The sequence below is a fragment of the Pseudochaenichthys georgianus genome, chromosome 20, assembly GCF_902827115.2.
Source record: "Pseudochaenichthys georgianus chromosome 20, fPseGeo1.2, whole genome shotgun sequence".
In the NCBI taxonomy this organism is placed as follows: Eukaryota; Metazoa; Chordata; class Actinopteri; order Perciformes; family Channichthyidae; genus Pseudochaenichthys; species Pseudochaenichthys georgianus.
Genome location: NC_047522.1, coordinates 10,821,854 through 10,838,395, shown reverse-complemented (window position 1 = coordinate 10,838,395; position 16,542 = coordinate 10,821,854). Strand labels below are relative to the sequence as shown.

Below are 16,542 nucleotides of genomic sequence, written 5' to 3'. Positions count from 1 at the left end.
ACCATCCTCCGATGAAATCCTTAGATACTCACCCCGCCCCCTTACTGTGTATCGCTCACTGATTGGACGAGGCAGTGGATGCACTGATCTGATGCTTCTTGACATGAGAGCAATACCCCAGTGGAGTGAAGAAAATACATGAACCTCACGGGACGGGAATGTTATTCCTATTGTGCACTCTAATCAATATTAATCAAACTATTAATCGTTTAAATACATTTTAAGAATGGCGTTTATCTTTTTTGAAGATGACTTCTTATTTTATTTCATCTATTTGGATCTACAACAGATGATACTAATGTTTATGTCAGTAAATGTGCACTAACAGAGGCGGGGGTGTTTGTGGAAATAACGGGTACAGAGCTGGCTGCTGCCAGACGAACAGCTGTGCAGCGTCATCACAAACGGACGTCGCTTCACGTGACGCTCCGGAGGAAAGGACGTCCCATTGCTCTTAAAACTCATTTCCCTGCTTCTCGTGGTTTCCTTGCGTCCCTCCATGCTTCCCTGGTGGGAGGGACTAAACACAGGGAAATGACGCAAGTGAGGGAAGCAAGGATTTCATTTAATCGACCTGAGAAGCAGCCACTGTCGAGCCGTTAGTGGCCGACACCACCTACTTTAGGCTTCTCGTCAACTCTGCAGAATCCTATGGGTGACGTCACGGACACTACGTCCATTTATATATAGAGTGGCGAAGTTACGCCCATCTACTTCCGGTCCATGGGACCTTATTTCGGAAAAATAATGTATTGAAGTCAATGGAGAGAGAAAACTTATCTTTCGATCCCGTTTGAATTGTGCCATGAATTACATATATGATGTTTGTCAATCTTAAAAAATAATGTCCATAAAAGTCACAGTTTGTCGTAAAACTGTTGAAATATAATACTATGAAAAATACGCAACTAGAAAGACTACAAATCCAAGAGTCGCGTAAGTGATGTCACCATTGTTTTCCTCCACTAAGAGATAGATGCTATCTATGTGGCGCTGGCTAAGATAAGATAACTTTAACAAGATGCCTGTGTGCTTAGTACCAGGTTGTTATCATACCAGCAATGGGTCTTGCTCGTTCTTTCGCTTCCCGTCCGATGAAAGGACCAGGAGTGGCTGGATCAAGTTAGCTACCTAGCTAGTAGCTTTACAGCCTTGCCATTTGTATTAGCCTTAATATGAAGTAACATTAAGTAACCCAACATGTTAAACAGTAAGAGAAGTAGTCATATTTCGTGAACCCTTTGAAGAGTACTCTCACCGGTGTGATAATTCTATAATACATCATTTAAGCCCGGGGGAGAAATGCTAACGCTAGCATCGGCAATCGCCGATCTTTTCTACTTCATGCTATCTGCACAAATGGTTGACATTAAACATTAAAAAGACCAGGCAGTTCAGAGAGAATCAAAGGAAGGCAGGCAGGCAGCTTTGCATGACATTCTTCTGGACGTGTTTCCTTGTGGTGATAGTGTTGGTAGTCAATCGTTTTGTTGACAAGAAGACAATAGTGACGGCCATCTTGGTGATGTGTGTTGTTCTGCGAGACCAGAGATTTAGTTCATTGAGCATTTCACACAAACAAATGTGTCACTTCACAGTTTTACGACATTTTTTTTTTTTTGACTTGCAAAATTATCTTTTAAATTGACAAACATCATATGTGTAATTCGTGGCACAATTCAAACGGGATCGAAAGATAATCTTTCTCTCTCCATTGACTTCAATACATAATTGTTCCCAAATAAGGTCCCATGGAGGTCCACCAGAAGGGGAGGGACTTCACCACTATGGTTTGGACATAAGCTGAAAAATGTATATTTTTAATTTTGGTGTACAACACGACTGTTTCTACCTTTCTCTACATATGCCTTCATGCCAATACTGTTTGCTCCAACAACCTAACCTTCTTATGTGCTTGGTTTTTGTGTTGTTCATTTATGATTACATGTTTGGATTAGTTTTCAGATTCCTTGAGATTTCCCTAATCAAGTATAGGCAGGGCTCTCAAGTTTTGAACAGAGTTCAGAGTGAGATTTTGGCAGCGGCGGGGCTTTGGGTGGGGACGGTGGTCTTATCTGATAAATGACACATAAATTCATACAAATAAAAACATATTTATTTCATTCTTAGTGAAGGGATGTGTGTGTGTGTGTGTGTGTGTGTGTGTGTTTTTTTTTGTTGTTGTAGGTGTTGGTGGCAACCCTCTCCGCGTCGGCATTAGAGTGAGGGAGCACTAGAACAAGTTGAGCTATTTTAGTGAGCCTCCCAAACTGGCTCAAACCGGTCACCTTTAAAAAAAAAAAGGAACCAAGAGACTCTTTTACTCAAATGCTTTGCTTTTGATTTCAATTGATTATGTGTATGTCATGTGGTGCCAAATATTTCTTACCTTGCACTTGATTGAGGACATACTCCCCCAAAACTCCTCAACATTAAAGGTGGTGGGATCTTGGGGCATGGGGATATCCATCAGCTGATATTCCAGGAACTCCTCACACACCCCAGTGTGAGAAAAAGTTTTTAGAGAGTACTTGTCCATGGACAAGTGAGTTTGGAAATGTACTTGTCCGAATACATTTTTCACTTGTCCAGAATGGACAAAAATTGGGGCCACTGGAATCTTCTTCATCGTATTTTACATTTTCCCACGGTTTTTATGACACCGCTAACGTAAGTGAGAAGTGAGATTTTACTGCATCACACAAAGGGTTGGGTATCGTTTGGATTTTAACGATTCCGGTTCTGCTTTTCGATTCCGGTTATTTTCGGTTCCGGTTCTTTGAGAGGGTAAAAATAAGTCCCATGACAAACTGGGAGAAAAATATATTTATGAAAACATTAAGTCAAATCTGTATTCCTATTTACAAATCACATACTGTTTAATTTCTTACGGTTATTGAATACAATTATATAAAAATAATCTCTGCATTGTTTAGTTAGTTCTAAGTGGTGCAGTTTGAGAATGTACAATTGGCCCAGTCTCCTCTGATGTTACACTGCCTGTGAGACAGAGTCCAACCACACATGTCCAACACATAGGACATAACCTAATAATAATAATACATTATATTTATAGCCTATAGGCCTAGCGCTTTTCTACAACGCAAAGACGCTTGCACGCTTACACACGTCCTGCAATACACATGCTGCAGCTGCTCACTGTTTGTAAAAGTAAAGAAATAGTATTTTCATTTCCATAATGTACTTTCTATACCCTGCTTCATAAACAATACTGACATCCTGCTCCTCTGAGTCTGGGGGTCCGGGGATGTGAGGACAGCGCGAGGACACAGACAGGGAGGCTGCTTCACTTCATAAAGGAAATGGTGGTTAATATTAACAACACAGGAGTTAAAACGCTTAATAACCTTCATTACGTGTTAGAGAAAGAACATAAGAAAGTTTGACAAAGATGAGGCTGTTAAACGGGCAGCGGATTCGCTGTGTGTAGAAAGAGAGCGAGAGAGATGCTGAGCTGCACCGAGCAGCGATCAGCTGATACGGAGCATAGAGAGAGCTGCAGTCCGCGGGGCTCGGCCTCGCCTCCTACAGCCATGTTATTTTCTAATTGGCTGTTCGACAGCTTACATTCTTTTGATTGGTTGATGCGTGGCTACAGTGATTCTGTACTAGTTTGTTTACACAATTGCGGCGCAACTTGCTGGGCGGTACCCTGGAAAGAGATCTCTGCGTGAGAAATACAAGGTGTGGCGTGTGAGCGTGTGAATGGAGTGGAACACGCCAAATGCGTGAGACTTGAGAGCCCTGTATAGGCTATTGGAATCAAATTGTGCACAGGTACTGTAGGGGTGAAGCCTTGGTGGATTAGTCCACAAAGCATATGTCTTACCAACACACTCTCACTCCCTAAGCGTCCAATAGCGACGTTTGGTCAGTGTCCGTGGCGTCCAATTGTGACGCTCCTAGGCTCCTTCAGCGTCATAAAGAGACGCAAATAGCTTTCAACTGATTGCAATGTATTCCCATCTGCGTCGGGATTTGACGCTCATGGAAGCACGGCATTCGTTTATGTCGGCTGCCCTTAAAGGTAATGTGAGCGTCCATTCCCAGGAATAAAGGATGGCAGAAGACACTACACTACCCAGAATCCCCAGCTATCGTTTGGACTACACCATGTGCTCTTGACAAACCCCGTGATAGTCCTCAAGCTCTGTGATTGGAGAGTGTGCTCCGAGGGTTACCGAGCCTCGAACAGCACTTGAAATGGGATGGAACCACGGCAGACTGTCCACAACTGGATTTGAACGGGTCCCCCCTCCCCCACCCCGTCCCCAGAACTACACATGCTGGCTATTCTGTTTCGCAACATGTTCTCTATGGCACGTCTCTACTGGGACTTGTAGTTTTAAAAGACGTTTTCGTATTTCCCATAATAAGAAGTTTGAAAATCATTTAGTATAATCACATAAATTCTGTGTTTTATATTCAACAACTCTGTGTTCTTTATTTATTGATTGTTCAATACCTGACAAGGCTGGAGATGAAATATCTACATTATGTATAATATCAGTTAAAATAAGTGCTTCAACATAGTTAACATTGCTGGAGGTATGCACACATATTGATAGATGTCTTGTAATGCACTGTTGAGGAACCTGCAACCCAAGTTTTTCATTCAGTGCAGAACTACACCACAGTTGTGTAGGCCTATATGATATGTCAATAAACCTTAGAAAATCTTGAAATCTTGAAAGGGATGTGCAAAATAGTCATTAGATACAGTCTTTAATTAACTATTAGTAGAGAATAACGAGTAATGAATATACTTTATAGGGATCGTATTAATATCTAATAATAAAAATATTGAAATTCAATAACATGCTTTAACCACCAGGTGTCCCTTGATATCAGCTGTGCACCTTTATGGTGTAAATACAGCCTATCTACCAATTGGATCAAATATAAAAGTGAGCCGAATTAGTGTTGATACTGCAAGGAGACGCATTGTGTGAAAAGAAATGTAAGATGTTGTTTAATGGCTGATATATTTATGATCCACGTCACGTTTTCAGTTCCTCATGTTTGTCTTCTCATCAGGGCTCTATAAATACAGAACTACGGCAGATATGTAATATGTAATGCAGCCGAACCGTGTATTACAATGCCGTTATGTGATGACTTTCAAAGAGAAAAGCAAGCACACTCGGAATAAGGTATTATTATTATTTCGGTCTGTTTCCGGTATTTGTTAATGACGGTGTGCTCTGAGATGTGAGACTGGAATTGCACAGGGGGGAAATAACGTAGGCTATCTTTAGATGCGGATTTTGTTAAACTAATATGTTTAGGCTGTGGACCAACACTATACATTGACGGGGAAGGGGGTAGCAATAAAGATAACACCATTAAACAGTTACACAACATAACAGAAATAATATCGATAGCAGCGTCCCTAGCAACCACCTTGGTAACAATGAAAACGTCGCGATTTCCTGAAGTAATCTTCGTAATAACTAGCAAACTAAAGATCATGTACATCCACTGCACACATAATCTGAAATAACAACTCATATTTCTCGCATCAAATGACATCAAAACGCATTTTAATGGCCAAACTAACTTTAAAATAGGCATTTTACACCTAGAATAAAACGAAGTTCGGCCATGTTTTCTTTTTCTGCAGGGAGACATTTGAAGATCACGTGACATAGACGCCAGCCATCGGAATGAATGGTGAAAAAAACGGGGTTTGTCAAACAGAGCACATGGTGTAGGCCAAACGATAGCTGGGGATTCTGGGTAGTGTAGTGTCTTCTGCCATCCTTTACTCAGAAAACATATTTGTTTCTCCGAATCGAAGGGGAAAAATACAAAAGCATTGTACACAATTTAAACCAATCAATGTTGTGTAATTAACAAGGATAATCTGGTGTTTTTTAGTCGATGAGTAGTGCAGATATCACTGTAAAATCAATCGACAGTAAGAGGAGTACTTACTTCCGGGTGTAAAATTCTCCGTTATCCAATGGGAATGGATGCTCACATTGCCTTTAAGGGCAGCCGGCATAAACGAATGCCGTGCTTCCATGAGCGTCAAATCCCGACGCAGATGGGAATACATTGCAATCAGTTGAAAGCTATTTGCGTCCCTTTATGACGCTGAAGGAGCCTAGGAGCGTCACAATTGGACGCCACGGACACTGACCAAACGTCGCTATTGGACGCTTAGGGAGTGAGAGTGTGTTGGTCTTACACAAAAGAAGCCCATGTTTGCATTGCATTCCATTTTAAGGAGCATTTTACACTGCTCTCCTTTAACCAAGATCAATATGTATCCACCAAGTATATTTAGTTACCTACACATTACTAAACATAGGACAGTGAGGTGTGCTTGAAAGTTCCAGTAACGGCCCGTCTACACTACAGCGTCGAAAGCTCCAAGCAGCTCCAAGCTGCCCATTCACTTTCAATGGGGTGACGTCACGTAGCCGCGCTTTTTCGCCGAACTGAATTGTGGGTAGCCGAGCGAGGCGTCTCAGGCGACCCAGGCGACCAGAAGTTGAACATTGTTCAACTTCTGGTCGCCTGGACGCGGGAGTAGCCAGCGCCAGCCAATCAAATCCCGTTTCCCAAAATCTGACAGCTGAAGCACTAGCCAATCAAACCGCGTCTAAGCTGGGAGAGATATCCCGCCGTTCATTTCTATATTTCAAAAAAAGTCGGAGGAGAAACTAACTATCGCCGTAGCGAATCACCCGGTTTTGTATGACCAGACCCTCTTCACCTCCCGGGATACAAACCGGAGGGAGGTGGCAGAGACAGTGGGGGAAACTGGTAGGTTTTCGCCTGTTTGGGGAGTTTATATATATATATTGCTCGCATAAAATCCCCGGGGTTTTTTGCTTTGTATGTCGGGGGCGGGAGATTCATGTGATTGGTTGTTGGCCGTGTTGCTTGAATAAAATCCCCAAGCTCCAGACACGCCCAGCTCCAAGCTATTTTTGGAGCTGTAGTGTGGACGCTCCGTAAGAAAGAAAGTAAGTTGCTCCTTTTTTAGAGTACATTTTCTTGATTAAAAAACTAGGGCTGCATTGATTTATCAGCCAAGCATCAGTATTAGCTGATGTTTGCCTTTATGACTGCCATTGACTATAATAGCTAGACAAAATGAATGTTCTTATATTCATCAAGGCTATATTCGAGGTTATTTCATTGATTGGAATAGTTAAATATGTGTCAATTTTAAGATCGGCTAAAGTTATTTGTTTCCCCAACAGGAGATATAAAACACCAAAATAAATCAATAACAAACTAAAAAAACTGAACAAAAAATCAACAACAGCTATGTTAATTTCAATATTTCAGTGCACAATTTGACAATAAGTGCATCTGCTTCAAAAATCTTCTATGTCTTGTGTGAAAGTCAGTGTTTGTTTTTGAGGTCAGAAGATGTATTGGTTAATTTTAGGTATCCAACAGTCTCTCAAATACAAGACAAACGAGAACGCTTGTGAGTCTGAAGGGCATGACCAGTCCTTAGACGCTTAGATTTGTGAAGTTACAGACTTTTTGACAGATTTCCTATTTTGTTTGACGAAACACTCCCACACTGTAAAATATTACCATGATTTCACAATATTTAGCTGTAATATTTTACAATAAATTACTGTTTTACCACTTTACAGTCTATACCTGTAATGTTCACAATATAATACTGTAATTTGAATTTCACAGTGAAATCAATACAGGCACAGTTAATTACTGTGAATGTACAGGATAAATGATTACCAGGATTTCACAACATGTTACTGTTTTATTTCATAGTAAAATACTGTATTCAGACCATCATCTGTGATAACACAACAAATTAAGTCATTTTCGTGCTTTTATCGCTCTTGCTTGGCTTTAAATACTAATTTCTTTTTTTGGTGCAGGTTGTACTTAAATTGAAAGGGGCACCGCTGCATGTGCCTTAAAATAAACGATGCAACATATAAATATGTCAAATTGAAATTGTTGTCTTAGCTTATTGTTTTCAGGTGCTTCCTGGGCATTAATCCTAAGACGGGCTCGAAAGCCAAAAAGAGGCATGGCAATTTAAACCCCCATGTCAGCAAATTCTTCATACAAATAGTTGACTTCGAGTGGATGTCTGTGTAGACAAGTGCTCCCCTCCTTGTTTTCTTTTCTGTCTCCCTGCTGCGCGGTGCACCTGGTCTGCCCCTGGCTCCGCCTCTGCCCAGGTGTTCCAAATTCCACTCAGCCGTGTATATATAAAGAGAAGCTGGAGGAGAAGGATGTCTCGCCTATCCTAACGCCGGGAGACACTCTCCTCAGAATACCTCTTTGCCATTTTGAGCTGTAGGCCATATTTTTGCAGATGTGTTTATGTTTAGCCTGGAGGACGTGGTAGTCCAGTTTTCGCGGCTTTATTTTCTCATAGAGTTTATATTTGATTTCTGGTTAGGGGAGGGGGAGCTCTGGGTCCTACGGTCCGTGGTGTGGCTGGCTCGGGTTCCCTCCTTCTGTTTGTTCCATTTGGCCAGTCCTCCAGACCTCTTTTTGTTTCCCGTTTCGCTTGTGTGAGCAAACGGCTGATTATCAATAAATGCTCGTTACCGGTTATTGCGTGTATTCTGTCATATTGTGGGTCTCAGCACGAGCCACTACCGCGGAGTAGAGGTTGGGGCCGTAACAACATGTCCAAGACACTGTGAAATGTACTTTGCACTTCAATGGAGTAATACAAAGTTAAAATGGGCATTTTCTTTGTTTTTCTTTGTTCATTGAGCTGATTGAATTGTGTAGTTATGGTAAAATCCCAGTTAACTAGTCAAATTTACAATATATTATTGTATTATTTACATGTATATATTTACAGTAAATTACTGGCTACTGTGTTGCATTACTTCTACAGTAATAGTGTGAAAATACAGGTAATTACTGTAATTTATGTACAGCAAGGTACCATAATACCACAGCTTTGTACTGCTATATCACAGTAATTCCATGGGCATGGCAACTGGAAAGTCACAGTATTTAGTTGTACTTTTATTCTAAATTACTGTGAAATCCATGCAACTAGTAGCCAGTAATTTACTGTAATTTTACAGCCAAACATTTTACAGTGCAGTGAAATCCACTTCTCTAACCTTTAGGCCACTGCATCCCCATAGCGTTGTTATGGCTGGATTGTCCCCATTCTATCATATGTACAATGTCATTCTCGAGGTCTAAGGAAGCACTTGAGACCACACTGCCTATCCCATGCAGTGCTGCCAGCGGGGTGCTTTGTATTAAGGCTGAAATCACAGCAGCTCTCTCGCTCTGCATGGTTTCTCTCTGTACAATGTGTATATTTCATGAGCATTTGGAAAGGTAAACTTCTCTTAGATCACAATATTATTTTCTTTGTCAGTGGCAAAAACAAACCTATACTTGCCATCAGTGATTCATCGACATTACCAAAAGAGCATATATAAATATATAAGATTTAAACAAACCAAGTCATACAATAATCTCCTCCTTCCTTCTTTCTTTGTGCTGCAATGGGACAGTGATTTGATTAGAGCGCCAGAGGCTGGCAGATGGCTTCCCTCTTTTTGCCTTCACATAAATAACTGTCATTGCCTTCTGAATTAACAGACTGGGAGAGGTTTAATTTTGCATTGTTCCTCTTCTATCTCTCTTGCATTTACTGCTTTCCCTGCTGTGCCTTCTGAATTCACTGATTAAGTGAACCTGATTAGCTGAGGCGCTGCCAAATTCACTGCTAAATTCCGAAGAGGATCTTTTCTCTCCCCCTATCCCTATTTTCAATTCCTCTATCTTGTCTTTCAAACAGATGAATGGATGATGAGATTTCACAGGCCAATTGTTAACAACAAAGAGGTAGTTTCCTTCTTCCAAGGTTTGCACTGATGAAGGCTGACTGCCAAAACCAAGAGAACCACAGTAAGACAAATGTAAAATATAACGTGCAGAATGCCACTCACCACTTTCACCCCTCAACATCACAGGAATCATCTGTGAGGTGTCCCGACGGTTTGTGTTGAAATTGTGAAAATATCTAAGTCAAAATGTTGTTTTTAAAGATTTTTGATGCTTTTTCATGACCATCATTCTTGATGGGATATAAGTATTTGAATACCTGCTGATAAACATCCATCGGATTTAGACTATATCACAGATAGTATATAGAGTGCAAAATTCACACAAAAAAAAAACGGTATAATATATGTATGCTTTAATTTCAATGGAGCAATCAAGTCTAATCTTAATTTATAACACAGTACCTGTATATTGTGCAAACCATGTTGATATTTCAAAAGCATTGCACACTGAATACCTGTACATCATGTCATAATGACATCTAAAGTGTATAAGGTATTGTGTTATGTAATGTATCAAATTCTATGGAGGCCCATTTGGCTGCATTTAATTATAACTCAGCCCCTGTATACAGCACAAACTGCAGTCAAATGGTAAATAGCTAACTCTAATGTGGATATCTACAGTTCATGAGTTATGAGTTGCGTGATACTTACAAAGTCCAATTGTATTTATAACTTTGCACCTGTCTATACAGTACAACAAACTGTTTTTCACATGTATCCAGTGTACATAATGTCATAACGATTACCTGAACCTGAGCCATTATAAGTTATATACTACATTAGAGTCTATGGAGGCTCATTTGATAGTATTGTATTGGCACTATACACTGTACACTAGAAAAAAATGTAAATGCTCACTCTTGTACACAGCAGTTGACAAATTGGATTACTGTAATGCATCAAAAGCTAATGACCCATGTCGTCATGAGATGGCGCCATAGGAGGAGACGACCTACCACGCCGGCAATGGACCACACTAAACCGTCTACGAACTGGGGTCGGTCGCTTCAAAACATCAATGAAGTGGGGCCTGGCAGACAGTTCTGCATGCGAGTGCGGTGACCCTGAACAGACTGCCGAACATATAATAACCACCTGCCCTTTATATAGACCACCCTCGGAAGCCAGCCTCTTCGACTTAGGAGCAGAGATGCGGGCATGGCTACACGACACCAAGTTGGACGATAAGAAGATGACCCATGTCATCCATACCCTAGACCAGGGGTGTGAAACTAAATGTCATCGCAGGCCCCATTAGTATTATGGTTGCAGTCAAAGGACCGGTAACTTTAAGACTATATACATATATAAAATAATGTATTATATTATATAATTGCAAATCATTTGCAAGTCTCTTCATTGCACATGTCACAAAATTAGATGCATTGTGGGACATGTAGTTTATGGGCAACGTGCTTCTATAAAGTGGCATGTCACCATATAGTAAAGGTATTATATTCTTTGCAAGCTCTTGCGGGCCACAAAAAATGGAGTCGTGGGCCGTCAGTTTCCATGTGATTATGAAGACATCAGAAAATCATGCCAATCAGCAGCTATACACACAGCAATCACACACATTTTCTTTAGTATTTGCTCTTTGAGTTTAAATAACTCTCATCCATTTCTGTATTTCCTCAGTTTCTCTGTGTCGGGGTTGCTGCACAAATGAAATGTAGATTGATTTTGTGTACCATTTAGCAGTACTATCCAATGAAAAGTGATTGGGCTTTACTAATGCGTAACTCCTCTTTTGTTGTAGTCAGCACTTTTTTCAGTTCGCTCAGTGTGTGACCAACGAGACAGATGGAATCCCTCAGTGTTTGAATTTCATCTGTGAAAATGGTTTATTTAAATATTATTCTGATATCATTATAATACAAACTGTTGCAATGTTCCAGTACAGAAGCCTCACACAATACCAAAGAAAAGAGAACTATAATTCATTAGAATTTTTGACAGCTCAACAAACAGACAGGACCGCATTGAAATGAAATACATCAGAAGAAACAAATACATCTAGAGTGAATGAGTAGCGTGGCATATAAAACATAAAAGGAGAGAAGCTGTGTTTCTGAAATAACAGCCCAGATGAAGGAACTGCCGTCATTGTGAACTGTTCTCCCTATTTGTTAACGGAGACCTTGTTGCTTGTATGCAATCCAGCCTCCATAACATCCCACACTCATGACCCATTTGTCATCAGTTCAATCACAATATCAAATCAATAATCGCTCCAATAAGTCCTTCTTTATTATTTGATATGTTGCAAGGACCCTTAGTCAATGAGTCCAGATTAGGATGAAAGCTTTAAAAGGAGATGTTTCTAATATATATAGATTTTTTTTTGTCATATACATTTTATCCAAGTTCATTTTGAAGAGATGAAAACCCACTTTGGACTTGTTAGCACTTGAGTATGAGTACATGACACAATTTACAGAAAGTACAGAACATTACTGGCCTCTGCCTTTTTAAATGGATTAAAAAATGTCAACATGCTGATTATTTCATTTACAAGTTGGACAGATCTGTTGCTTTTTACATGAGGGTTGAACAAACCGTCCGCTCAAACTCTGCCAACTCTCCAAAGTGCTTTTCCAATTTCATTTCCAATAGAATCAACATTAAAATCCCATTCTACACTAAAATAAGCTTTATTTTTTTCTGCAGTCTAAACTTTATGAATCATATTACATAATATGTTCTCATTTCAAAACACAACAATCGATTTCCAGTCACAGCAGAGTGGGATATGACAGTGATGGTAGATTAACTGTCCAACTATACCCTGAAGCTATTTGGAATTTGAGGGATTAGACAGGGTTGCCCTCAATCACTAGCACATCTTATACCAGGCTGGAAGCTGCTGATGTCTCTGGTCTGCTCCCATGACAAGCACTGCCAGCCTTTGAACCATGCTGAATCAACAAGTTTCCCTGCACAGTTTTTTAGGAATGCAGTACAACTATACAGGGGGGATGTTCGCTTTGTCTGCAAAGCGGAACTAAAGCTTAAAGGGAGGTGAAAATGTTGCTTTTTGAAAACACACAGCACAGTAAACGTTGGCAATTACATTTTTATGTCATGTATGAATGTTAGATTATATTATACAACACATGAGAAACTACATAATCATGCTTCATGTTACCTTAAGTTCAATTTTGGGCATCAATTAAGCAAAGCAAATAGCATGTTCTTCTGGGTCTTACCAGATGATACTCATGGTGGATAACATTCACTTACAGTATGATTATTGAGACATAAGTAAACTATTCTATTATTCATAAATATTTCAGTTCAAATTGGAACACCTGCATTTCTGATGGATGGCGCACCATTTCCCTTTCTGCTCAAAAGTTAACAACAACAAAAGAATCCCATTGATTTTAGAGGTTATACTGTTGTATCTGTTGTTCCAATATAAAACCAAAAAACATCGTTGTCGATGTTTGTGTCAGATTGTCAAAGCGTTTTGCTTATTAATGCTTCGCGTGAATACAAATCTTTATGACATATCATCTGAAAATAAAGGTAAAAATATATTACTGTAAGATACAAGATAGATAGTTTCAACAAAACTAAATTATTCGTCCCAAAATTGGGTCATATACAATGTTGATGATGAGCGAGTTTACTTGTGTTGCACTGTATCTCAGGTCCTCCAGCTGCTCAGACATCTACCTGCAAATGTGTGTTGGTAATAAAATAATAGAAACTTGCGATATCTATGATCAAAATTGGCTAAATACTTATTTATCCTTTATAATAATGAGACATACCAGGGAGGCGCTAAAGCAACTGAAGCATGCCTTTATAAAATGGTACAGTTTAATTAAAATTAATCATCGTTTTCACGATTTTCAATGACGCATACATTGTGACACCCATTTTATTCCTACTAAGGATGCAATACAAATGTAAAATAACAAGGGACATTTTTTTATTTTACACCAAAGCTAGTACAAACAATAAAAGCTAAATTTGACATACGGAACTCCAAGTGATGACTAGTGTTGCTCAATTTAATTTTGTTTCCCTCTTGCCTTCAGTCCAAAAAGCATGCACAGCGGTATATGTATCATTAACAAGATGTAACATGATGCTTAGAACATTTAGATGGCCAATACAGCTGTAAAATAATTAACCTTTTTAACCGTATGGTTAATGTTAACAACAGTCTAAATTAGCATGTACTTTAATTTATTTTGATTATTTGAGAGGGCCATAGTGCCTATTCACAATGAAGTTCCATGGCCAATATGGTGAGTGTCAGCTATGTATACAGCACATACAGTATTTGATAGGATTTTAAAATAAAACAGATATATATCTAGAATCATATCTATTACACAAATATAGATTCACCTTTTTTCTTGTTCACTTTTGAGCAATGAACACATTTGACTGGAATAGCGAAACCATAATAAAGTCAGTCTTCCATGAGAGTTATCCAACAAGATACAGAGTCCGTTTTCACACCGGAGCGTTGGTGCCATGGTGGTGACATCTGTACAAAAGGTAATCCAACTGGCTTAAAGGTGACTGGTGTTTACAGTGGCTAATAACAATGTGCTGGGTGCAAGAGCAGTAGTGGAGGGGTAATGAGGGCCAACTTTGCTGTCCGCATGTTGTGTGTGTATGTGTGTTTGCGTTTGTATATGTGAGTATGGGGGAAGGAAGGTACGAGATCAGGGTGCAAACCATTTCAGTTCTTCAAATTATAACAAGGCATCCCTCACCAGACCACATGCCAGGAGGAGGACAGCCAGCCCACAGTTGGATAATATTCTTGTACCTAGGAACAGAAAAGAAAAAAACATTATAACAAATTAACATTACTTATAGCTCTAAAGGCCCTGTCACACTGTCCCGAAATTGACACCCGATGGACACACGAATATGGAATTGTGAATTTCGCACGAAGATGGCCCCGAACCACACACGAAGGCAACATTTACATTACATTTAAGACATACAACTGCAATGAAAGTACCAAAAACAATTATGTTACAGTACTATGATACTGTACTGATATCTTCAGACTTTGTTCTTTACTTTATCCGTCTTTATATGTAGAAAATATTACGTTTTCTCCGTAATGTTGTTTCCATAACAACAACAATTTCCTGTCAACTGTCCTTCAAAATAATATATTATATCCTTTTTAGTTTCACAGAACACAAATTGGGTTATTTACATGATTTTGTTGTGCAATAAAACAACCAGATGGACACACGATAAAGGAAATGTTCAAATTCGGCTGTGATCGTAGCAACATCGGGCCGTTCTTGAGGGCATCTTAAGCCATCGTATGACCGCTGGCGGAGTTTCTCAGGCTCCGGCAGCAACTTCGTGAGCGGAGGCAAAATCTTTGGCATGCCAAAAAATTGCCGAAGGACCTTGCGAAGGTTCATTTTCGTGTTGAATTCGTGTGTCAATTTTGCCCTTCGTAAGGCCATCGTGAGGGCATCTTGTTATCCTCGGTGCCATCGGGCATTCGCCCCGATCAGAGTGAATGTGAATGCACCGATGATAACACGAAGATGACACGATTTGACAAGATGCCCTCACGAGTGCCTTACGAAGTTGCCGCTCACGAAGTTGCTGCCGGAGCCTGAGAAACTCCACCGGCGGTCATACGATGGCTTAGATGCCCTCACGAAAGGCCCGATGTTGCTACGATCACAGCCGAATTTGAACATTTCCTTTATCGTGTGTCCATCGGGTGTCAATTTCGGGACAGTGTGACAGGGCCTTAAACGACATGTACATAAATGTTGTAGCTCTTGTTTTGAACCTTCACACCCTGATGGAATTCCCAACTCACATTATAAAAGCACATTTTGTCATGCAGTGGAACAGATTGTGTATATGTCTTGTGTGTTCTCTAACATGTGGTTGCCTGTTTGTGTTTCACCCTCCTCTGCATTCAAAATGTAACACCATATGGTTTCATTAAGTTTGCTCCATAAGGTTGCAGTCACCTATTAAGCCCGTGAACACTGCTCAGCTGCAGAGCATGGATTCAAACAAATAACATGGCAAAATACTTAAAGATAAAAAAGAATTGTGAAAATTGGGGCCAAATGCCAAACCTTATTTGATTGTTAATTCATTCCCTTTGTTGACTCTATTGTTTTCCAAAGCCACAAGACAGAACATTGGACATTTGAGTTCTTAAAAGTGTTACACACATGAGCTTGATTCTCAGAGAGATTATGGTCATGCCTTTATTTACATATGAATCTCCTTAAACACATACATAATGCCGCCTGACTTAAAGAAAACGTGGCATATGAATCATATAAAACTGTCAAGTTTGTCTTTTGATGAGTGGACCTAAACTTTATGTGGTTACATAAATTCAACTTGTTTTACCAAACAACCACAGAAAACGACAAATGCAACCCCCCTCAAAGTAAGAAGCCATTGAAGTGTTATGAAAATGATTTACATGGGCAGCTACTGTTGCCTTGGCCCTAACAAACTGCTATCACCACTGCAGGCAGCTCTGACTGTTTACTGAGCATCTGACATGACTAACAACTGCAAACTAGAACACAGCATCCTCAGCCTACTCTTTGATTTGCCTCTGTCTCAGGGACATCAAACCGGAATGATGAGAGAAACAGTAACAAATACACAGTCCTAGGCAGCAGAATTCTGTTGACAAAAAGTAGTCTAC

At 39.9% G+C, this 16,542-nt stretch overlaps 1 protein-coding gene across 1 annotated transcript in view; it reads right to left on the bottom strand.

Annotated features, from left to right (window-relative positions):
- Nucleotides 1–14,091: 14,091 nt before the first annotated feature.
- The window catches only part of vstm2a (V-set and transmembrane domain containing 2A), an 81,903-nt gene continuing 79,452 nt past the window's right edge, over nucleotides 14,092–16,542 (bottom strand). Inside the window, exon 5 of the mRNA XM_034108320.2 lies at nucleotides 14,092–14,652. Coding sequence (XP_033964211.1) covers nucleotides 14,576–14,652 — 77 coding nt within the window. The 3' untranslated portion in view covers nucleotides 14,092–14,575. The remainder of the gene's footprint in view (nucleotides 14,653–16,542) is intronic.